General features: G+C 50.5%; 1 protein-coding gene across 1 annotated transcript; it reads right to left on the minus strand.

Moving 5' to 3' along the window:
- Window positions 1-411: 411 nt before the first annotated feature.
- LOC147978892 (uncharacterized) lies at window positions 412-909 on the minus strand. Its single transcript, XM_087514935.1, has one exon. It carries the CDS (start codon window positions 907-909, stop codon window positions 412-414), a length of 498 nt encoding a protein of 165 aa, XP_087371061.1.
- Between the last annotated feature and the right edge of the window lie 8,217 nt (window positions 910-9,126).

Below are 9,126 nucleotides of genomic sequence, written 5' to 3' on the forward strand. Positions count from 1 at the left end.
ACAAGGGGGACATTGACATCGGGGTTTTAGGAGCCCGGGCCGCGTCCTGCCGCACGTCTGCGCTTCTTAGCTATTGACCAGCTTGCCGTCGTGAATGGTGGGGATTGAGTAGGACTGGTGCAATCTCTACCCTTTGTATGCTTCAGGCATTCGTTTAGCCGAGCCCCTTCAAGGAGGTTGTGCAAGAGTCTATTATGCGGTTTAGGCCACATTGATGAGGTCATGTTGGTCGTCTCTTTGACATATACCTGCCGGCGTGAGGGCTTGAAGCCACGTTGGTCCTTGGTTGAGTCATTTCGACATTTTAATGAATTTTGGCTCCTTGGTGGCCCAGGGAATCTTGAGTGCGAAATTATGCACCCTGGAGACATAGTGCCCCATCCAGAGAGGGCACACAAGGAGCCCGTATCCCTATTCAGGGTGTGGGAGTATGTGGCCGAGGTCGATTTGTGCAGCCCGCATTTGCTTTGAAGAGCTAGTGGTGCGTTTATCGCTGCTGGCTGCCTCCTCGAACGCGTGTACCTCCACTGCAAAAGCCTCGTTCTGCTCCTCCGCCCGGAGTGAGCGCTCAGTGTTACCATTGACTGTGATAACGCCGTTGGGTCCTGGCATTTTGAGCTTGAGATAAGCATAATGCGGGACTACATTGAAGCGTGTGAAGGCTGTGCGCCCTAAGAGCACATGGTATCCGCTCCGGAAAGAGACGGCATCGAAGATTAACTCTTCACTTCTGAAGTTCTTGGGCGAGCCAAAGATTACCTCCAGAGTGACCGTTCCGGTGCAGCAGGCTTCGACGCCTGGGATGCCACCTTTAAAGGTGGTGGTGCTCGGCTTGATTCGGGATGAGTCGATGCCCATCTTCCTAACCGTGTCCTCGTAAATGAGGTTGAGGCTACTTCCTCCGTCCATCAGGACGTGTGTCAGATGGTAACCTTCAAAAATTGGGTCCATGACAAGAGCCGCCAATCCGCCATGCCTGATGGTGGTCGGATGATCATGTTTGTTGAATGTGATTGGGTAAGCTGACCATGGGTTGAACTTCGGGGCCACTGGCTCCAACGTGTAGATGTCCCGAAGTACGTGATTCCTATCCCTTTTGGGGACATGAGTAACATAGAACATATTGACCTTTGTTACATCATCGGGAAACTTCTTTTGGCCTCCATTATTGAGCCGCCAAGGTTCATCCTCGTCTTCACTGTGATTGTGGGTTCTATTTTGACCCACTGTCGCTACCTTGCCTGCTTGTTTAAATACCCAACAATTTCGGTTAGTGTTGAGGATATAACTACCGAGGGTAAACCGCCAACGAGGGGCCGGTTCATCTTCAGTTATACTGAAGCCTAAGGAAACCCGGAAGATGGCGCTTTACGGATGAAGCTTAGAGGCCTAGAGCCCACACGCGATTTAGGGCCCGTGATAGTAAACCTCCATGATTGTATAAACTTGCATTGTAAGATAAGAAAGAAGAGACCGAGGCGGACACTTATATGAGCCAGCCTCGGGACTCTGTAAACCGGCCAGGGTCCTCCTGAGTATATAAAGGGGTGACCCGGCGGCGGTCCAGGGAGGGAAAAAACAACAACTCGAAGCCAGACAAAGCGGATTCTCTCCCTGGCCTTCGAAACCCCAGCAATACCAATCACAACTAGACGTAGGCTTTACCTTCATCGAAAGGGGCCGAACTAGTATAAAACTCTCATGTCCCCTTGTCCGGTTTAACCCTTTCAAGCTAACCCGTAGCGATGGCTCCACGACTAAGTCCTTTCATGAGGACATCTGCCGTGACAATTCCACGACAGTTGGCGCCCACCATGGGGCTATCGCATGATGGTTTCGAGTTCTTGAAGGGCAGCTTCGATGGACTTAAGGGATACGCTGTGGGCCGGATGACGAAGAGTCGCCGCGGCAAGCTCTACATCGACAATGCAGGATGGGGTCCCGAAGCTAATTCAATCGAATACGGGTACCGGGTCCCCTTTGGTGGGATTCACGGCTTCATCGGCAAGATCGGCGAACCGGCCCCCGAGCCGGACACCTGCACCAACATCATCGAGACGGCTCGGCATGCAAGTTCTTCACCGGTTCAGCCTACGGCAAGGCATGTTTTTGTAGGTGTCGTCCACGGTTCGGGTTACGAGGAGGAACCGGTCTCCGATGGAGAAACCGTAGTCCACAGTGATGATGAGTCTTCCGGAGAAACCGAATCGCTTTACCAGTTGTACGACGGCCGGATTGAGGGAGGATCCGAGGGCAACAGTATTCCGGATTCCCCCGGTCTGCCAAACCGGGCCGCTGTCTTCATGGTCGGCACACGACCGGCGCCTCATTCATCTACCGCCGCAACAGTGCTCTCCGGTTCAACGACGGCCACGCCAGCAGGTGCAGGAAGCTCGGCGCCACCTCCGGCCCAAGTCTTGTCTGATTTGTTCGACGCTCTAGCGACACGGATGTCTGCGGAGGTGGACGCAGTAGCCAGGGATCAGCACGATGCAGAGATTCTAAAAGTGAAAGATCAGATAGCCCAGGCTAAAGCGGACCTGGCAGCAGAGAATGCCAGGATGGCCACGGAGCGGGCCGAGTTGGAGGCACAGGCTTACCAGATTAGACTCGATCAGAATGCCTCGGAGGAGGTCATGAGAAGAAGGTACCGATCACGTCTCCCGTCGGCTTATGAGCCGCAGAATCTTTTCCACACGCCAAGTGCAGGAGCTGGTAACCAACCCGCGCCAAACCGGGCGGGGGCACCGGAAGGAGGAGCGCCGGTTCAACCACGCGCAACAGAACTGCCTCGCCAGAACAACGTTGTACCATCAATGCCGCCCGGGCATTATTCCAACCCGTTGGATAATATTGTGGCCGCCGCTTCACGCCTGGTGGCCCTCCCAACTGACAGCGAATCACCAGTTGCAGTGGAAGCATGCCGGGCCAGGGATCTCCTTCAGACAGCACTGAATCAACAGCAAGCGTATTCACACAGCCGTGAGAGGATTCATTCCACTCCCCGTCCAAGCCGGAGTTATAGCAGACACGTGGAAGACGAACCGGCCATGTACAGTAGCGCACGCCACCGAAATTCACCGTGCGGGAATAACCCGGCTGGGGGAGGTGCTGATGCAGAAGACATTGTGGACCACAGCCGCGCACGGTGAGAGGCCGAGTTGACAGCTCGACACGAAGCACGACAACATACTCCGGTTCACCCCACTACCTCTGTGGAGCCAGGGGTAGTGTTCAGTTCCCTGGGGGTACCGTGTTTAGCTCCTGCATTGCGTAACGTGTGATTGCCCAAGAATTTCAAGGGACCTCGTAAGGTGCCAAATTACACCGCCGATTTGTAGCCAAAGGCGTGGGTAGAGAGCTATGAGATGGCAATGGAGATGTTAGATGTGGATGAGGCGGTTTGTGCTAAATATTTGACCATGATGTTGGAAGGAACAGCTCGCACTTGGTTGAAAAGCTTGCCGACCAACTCTATCGGTTCATGGGCCGAATTAAAGCGCCGGTTTATCCAAAACTTCAAGGATACGTGCAAGCAACCGATGTCAATTGTGGATCTGGCTGCTTGTGTCCAGGAGGAAGGGGAATCCACGACCCATTGGGTCAAAAGGGTCTCGGCGATTTTACATTCATCAGATCGTATCAATGCAGACACTGCAGTGTTAATGTTAGAGGGCAACTGCCGCTTCAAGCCATTGAAACAGAAGTTGGGAAGGCTCAAACGCCACTGCAACGACATGTCAACCCTCATGGCCGCTTTGGTTAAGTATGCCGATTCAGATAACACCAAGGATCCGGATTCAGAGGATGAAAAACCGGAGAAAGGATAGAAGAACGGCGGTGCAAAAGGGCAGCACCACAACTAAGGAGGCCATGGGAATAACGGTAAGCGTAAAGTGGATAATTCAGATTTAGTGACTAACACAAATATGCAGCGTCACAAAGGTAAACCGCCCCAGCGCGATGGAGGGATGAATCTGGAGCGTTTGTTAAACCAACCCTCCCCGATGCATGGAACCAAGGAGGCCCCTTCCACACATCTTTGGAAGGATTGTCACATAATGAAGGAGTTCAAAAATTCTGATCTATACCGGTACGATCAGGATCCACCAGGCGGTTCAGGCCCAGGTTTCCACGGGGGCGGCGGTTCAAGCTCTGGATTTCAGAACAACCAGGGCCATCAGAACAACCATGGTAATAACCAGCAGAATAATCAAGGGAATCAGCAACAATCAAGTTACCAGAGTCACCCCAAGCAGTTGCACAGCGGACAGTACCATGTGTTCACTACCAGCCTGTGCAAGAGGGATCAGAAACTTCACAAGAGGGCAGTCAATGCTGTTGAACCGGCCGTACCACATTATCTACGATGGTCGGAGCAGCGTATTGTGTGGAGCAGAGAGGATCACCCGCCCCGGGTTGAAAATCCGGGCCAGCTAGCCTTGGTGGTAGCACCTCAGGTAGGGGGCTATAAGTTTACCAAGGTTCTGATGGATGGAGGGAGCAGTATCAACATCCTGTATTATGAGACTTTCCGTCGCATGGGGTTGACAGATAAGAATCTTAAACTGTCAAACACTATTTTTCATGGTGTAGTACCAGGTAAATCGGCATACCCTATGGGGAAGATTGCTTTGGAAGTCGTGTTTGGAGATGAGCTTGACTCCAGGTCTGAGATGTTGACCTTTGAGGTGGTGAAAATCCAGAGTCCATATCACGCGCTATTTGGACGGCCGGCTTACGCGAAGTTCATGGCGAGACCCTGTTATGTTTATGTACAGCTCAAAATTCCGGGTTATAAGGGGACGATCACAGTACATGGGAGTCGAAAGATTGCCTTGGATTGCGAGGAAGGTGAAGCGGCCTATGCTGAATCAGTTTGTGCAACAGAAGAGCTGAAATTCTATAAAGACAATGTTGATCCGGCGGACATGACCCCTCTGAAGAAGCCTACGACGGAGCATGACCCGGCCCTGATGTTCAAACCGGCTAATGAGACTAAACTCGTTGATTTTGTCCTTGGTGATTCATCCAAGCAGTTTAGTATTAGTACAAATCTGGATCCGCAATAGGAAAGCGCGCTCGTCGAGTTCATCCGTGAGGACCGGGAAATCTTTGCATGGAAACCTTCCGACATGCCAGGTGTACCGAGGGAACTCGCTGAGCACACTCTAAATATTGATCCTAAGTTTAAACCGGTCAAGCAGTACCTTCGCCGCTTTAACGAAGAAAGACGCAAGGCCATCGGCGAAGAGGTAGCCCGGCTGCTGGCAGCTGAGTTTATCATCGAAGTGTTTCATCCTTAATGGTTGGCTAATCCGGTGCTTGTTCTTAAGAAAAATGGCACTTGGCGTATGTGTGTGGACTACACTGATTTGAATAAAGCTTGCCCGGCAGATCCTTTCGCTCTCCCACGTATTGATCAGATCATTGATGCAACGACGGGTTGTGAGCGCCTGAGTTTTCTGGATGCTTATTCAGGTTATCATCAGATTAAGATGGCAGTTAAGGACCAGGAGAAAACAGCCTTCATCACTCCCTTTGGAGCCTTCTACTATGTTTCTATGCCCTTTGGGCTCAAGAGTGCCCAAGCAACCTACCAGCGTTGTGTGCAAAATTGTCTTCACAACCAGATCGGGCGTAATGTTCATGCCTATGTGGATGATATCGTGGTGAAATCCAGGAAGCAGGAAACCCTGATAAATGATCTCAAGGAGACGTTCGACAATCTTTGGGTTTACAAGATGATGCTCAACCCGGACAAATGCGTTTTTGGTGTTCCGGCAGGCAAACTCGTGGGTTTTCCTGTGTCTAACAGTGGTATTGAGGCCAATCCGGAAAATATCAAAGCAATCACATCCTTGGCTAAACCGGCGTGTATCAATGATGTTCAGCGTCTGGCAGGCCGGATTGCAGTCCTCAGCCGATTTATTAGCCGTTTGGGAGAGAAGGCGATTCCCCTGTATCAGATGTTGAAGAAAACGGATAAATTCGTCTGGACTGACGCCGCCAATGCGACATTCGTGGAATTAAAGCGGCAGCTAGCTGAACCGCCAGTCCTTGCTGCTCTAGTTGATAATGAGCCTCTATTGTTGTACGTGGCTGCCAACACCCGGGCGGTCAGTGTGGCGATTGTGGTTGAGCGTAAGGAGGCCGGAAAAGAATATCCGGTTCAACGACCAGTTTATTATATCAGTGAGGTACTGATCGAATCAAAGCAAAGATATCTGCATTGGCAGAAGCTAGTGTATGGAGTTTTTATGGCAAGTAGGAAACTCAAGCAATATTTTCAAGGTCATCCTATCACAGTGGTCAGTTCTGCTCCCTTGGGCGATATAATCCAGAATAAAGAGGCAACTGGCCGGGTTGCGAAGTGGGCGATCGAGCTTGGTCCCCATGGTTTGAAGTATACACCCCGAACAGCCATCAAATCTCAGGCGCTTGTGGACTTCATTAATGATTGGACCGAGTTACAGGCACCAGAAGACAAACTGGACAATACATACTGGACCATTCACTTTGATGGATCCAGGCAGCTCGAAGGCTCGGGGGCTGGAGTTGTCCTCACTTCCCCTCGAGGAGATAAGATTTGTTATGTTCTCCGCTTAATGTTTCCTTGTACTAACAATGCAGCGGAGTACGAGGCCTTGCTCCACGGTCTTCCTGTAGCTAAAGAAATGAACTTGAGTCGGGTTCGATGCTTTGGAGATTCTGATCTGGTGGCTCAGCAAGTTTCTGGTACTTGGGATTCTAAAGACCCACTCATGGCGGCTTATAGGCGCGAGGTGGATATTGTAGCAGGTCACTTTAAGGGTTATCAGGTGGAGCACATCGACCGGCGCAAGAATGAAGCAGCAGATGCTCTAAGCCGACTGGGATCTCAGCGTAAACCGGTACCACCTAATACCTTTCTAGATATCTTGCATAACCTGTCTGTAAAGTTGCCTACAGAGGAGGATCTAGCCGTTGCTGATCCGGAGGCCCAGTTGGTAGCCGTTTTACATGACACTCCGGATTGGACGGTTCCATATTTGGCGTATCTGAACCGGGGCAAATTACCAGAAGACGAACTTTTTGCCAGGCAGATAGTCCGGCGGTCCAAGTCTATGGTTGTTCACAATGGCGAGTTGCACCGTCACAGCGTTTCAGGCGTATTCCAACGTTGTGTTTTTCCTGAAGAAGGACAAGAGATTCTACGGGAAATCCATGAAGGGGATTGCGGTCACCATGCCAGCTCAAAGTCCTTGGTTGCTAAGGCTTTCCGACACGGGTTCTACTGGTTGACAGCTCATTCTGATGCGGAAGACTTGTTAAAGCGGTGTGACGCTTGTCAGAAATTTTCACGTCGTACTCATGTTCCTTCTCAGGAGTTACGCATGATCCCCATCACTTGGCCATTTGCGACTTGGGGGCTTGATATGGTTGGACCCTTTAAGCGTTCTAAGGACAAAAGACCCACCTGTTGGTGGCGGTTGACAAGTTCACCAAATGGATTGAACCGGAGCCCGCCAGTAAATGTGATGCAGCCATGGCGGTTCAATTTCTCAAAAAGATTATTTTTTGTTTCGGCTTTCCACATAGCATCATCACAGATAATGGTACGAACCTTTCTAAAGGTGAGATGGCGGAGTTCTGCCAACGAGAGCACATCCGGCTTGATGTAGCGTCTGTGGCTCACCCCCAGTCTAATGGTCAAGCTGAGAGGGCGAATCAAGAAATCCTGAAGGGTATCAAGCCTCGGCTCATGGTCCCTTTGAAGCGAACACCGGGTTGTTGGGTGGAGGAATTACCATCTGTGTTATGGAGCATAAATACTACCCCAAACCGATCTACGGGATATACACCCTTTTTCCTGGTCTATGGGGCTGAGGCTGTCCTCCCAAGTGATATTCGTCATGACTCGCCTCGGGTCGCGAATTATGTTGAAGCGGATAACAAGCAAGCACGCCAAGAGGCGCTGGACCTATTAGATGAGAAGCGAGACATGGCTTTGGCTCGGTCGGCGGTTTATCAGCAAGACCTGCGGCGTTATCACAGCCGCCGGGTTAAGACAAGAACCTTTCAAGAAGGTGATTTGGTACTTCGACTCATTCAAGACCAGACTGATATGCATAAGTTATCCCCACCTTGGGAAGGGCCTTTTGTGGTCAGCAAAAATCTGCACAACGGATCATACTACCTCATCGACGTTCGAGAAGACTCACGTAGCTCTGAGGAGGAGACCCGGCAGCCATGGAACATAGCTCTCCTATGGCCTTATTACACTTGAAGCCACAGGCTTTTCATATGTACATATTTCCACAATGTATATATTATGATTAATATAATAAACCGGCATCCTTGCTATCAAGCAGGGCCTCCACCGTTCTTCCTTCAAATATCTGTTAACATGGGGACTTCCTGTTCAAACATAGGTGTATTCACCAAAGAGAACATAGCGTTACTACCCTCTTGATGCGGTTATCACGCCACGACAAAGCTTGGGAGCTTCACACCCAAGGGGCCAAAGAGAGTCTTGTTGCTACGCACAACTCAAACATAGGCACCCATTGAGCACAGCTCACAAAGTTACTTGGGGGCTCTTTGCGTCAAATACCAAAGAGTTTGAAAGGACCCTTGTAGCTGGGTATCGACCCACGACTTGCAAGCCTGGTGTATTCACCTAAAACCCCGGGTTAACCTGCCTTCATCAAGTAAGCCACTCCTATCCAGGTAATCCTGGCACGACCCATCGAACGTTTGACAGTTACTCTCATTGAGATCCTGAACTTGTCAAAGTTAAAACGATGATTGGTTAGTTGGAGGGCCATCTTAAAAGGCTTTGTCAAAATGGTTTAACTCAGTGGCCTGGCAGCCCATGAAAAGCCCCGATTTGGGCCTGGCAGCCCTCGAAAAGCCTCGACTACGGTTTTTTCTTTGCTTTTTGCCAAGTTTTTGTTTTTTTGTGCGGTCCACGTTAAACCGGAATATTTTAACCCGGCATGGCTTATGGATCTTCTGTTAAAATATACAATTAAAGGTAATCCGGCATCCTTCAAAACCGTTCTGGCTTTGACACTTTGTCTCCAGCAATCGGCCGGTGTTCATCACAACCCGGGTCTATATCATACATATACACCAACATGG

The sequence above is a fragment of the Triticum urartu genome, chromosome 3A, assembly GCF_056163025.1.
Source record: "Triticum urartu cultivar PI428250 chromosome 3A, HENAU_Tu73, whole genome shotgun sequence".
NCBI classification, from domain to species: domain Eukaryota; kingdom Viridiplantae; phylum Streptophyta; class Magnoliopsida; order Poales; family Poaceae; genus Triticum; species Triticum urartu.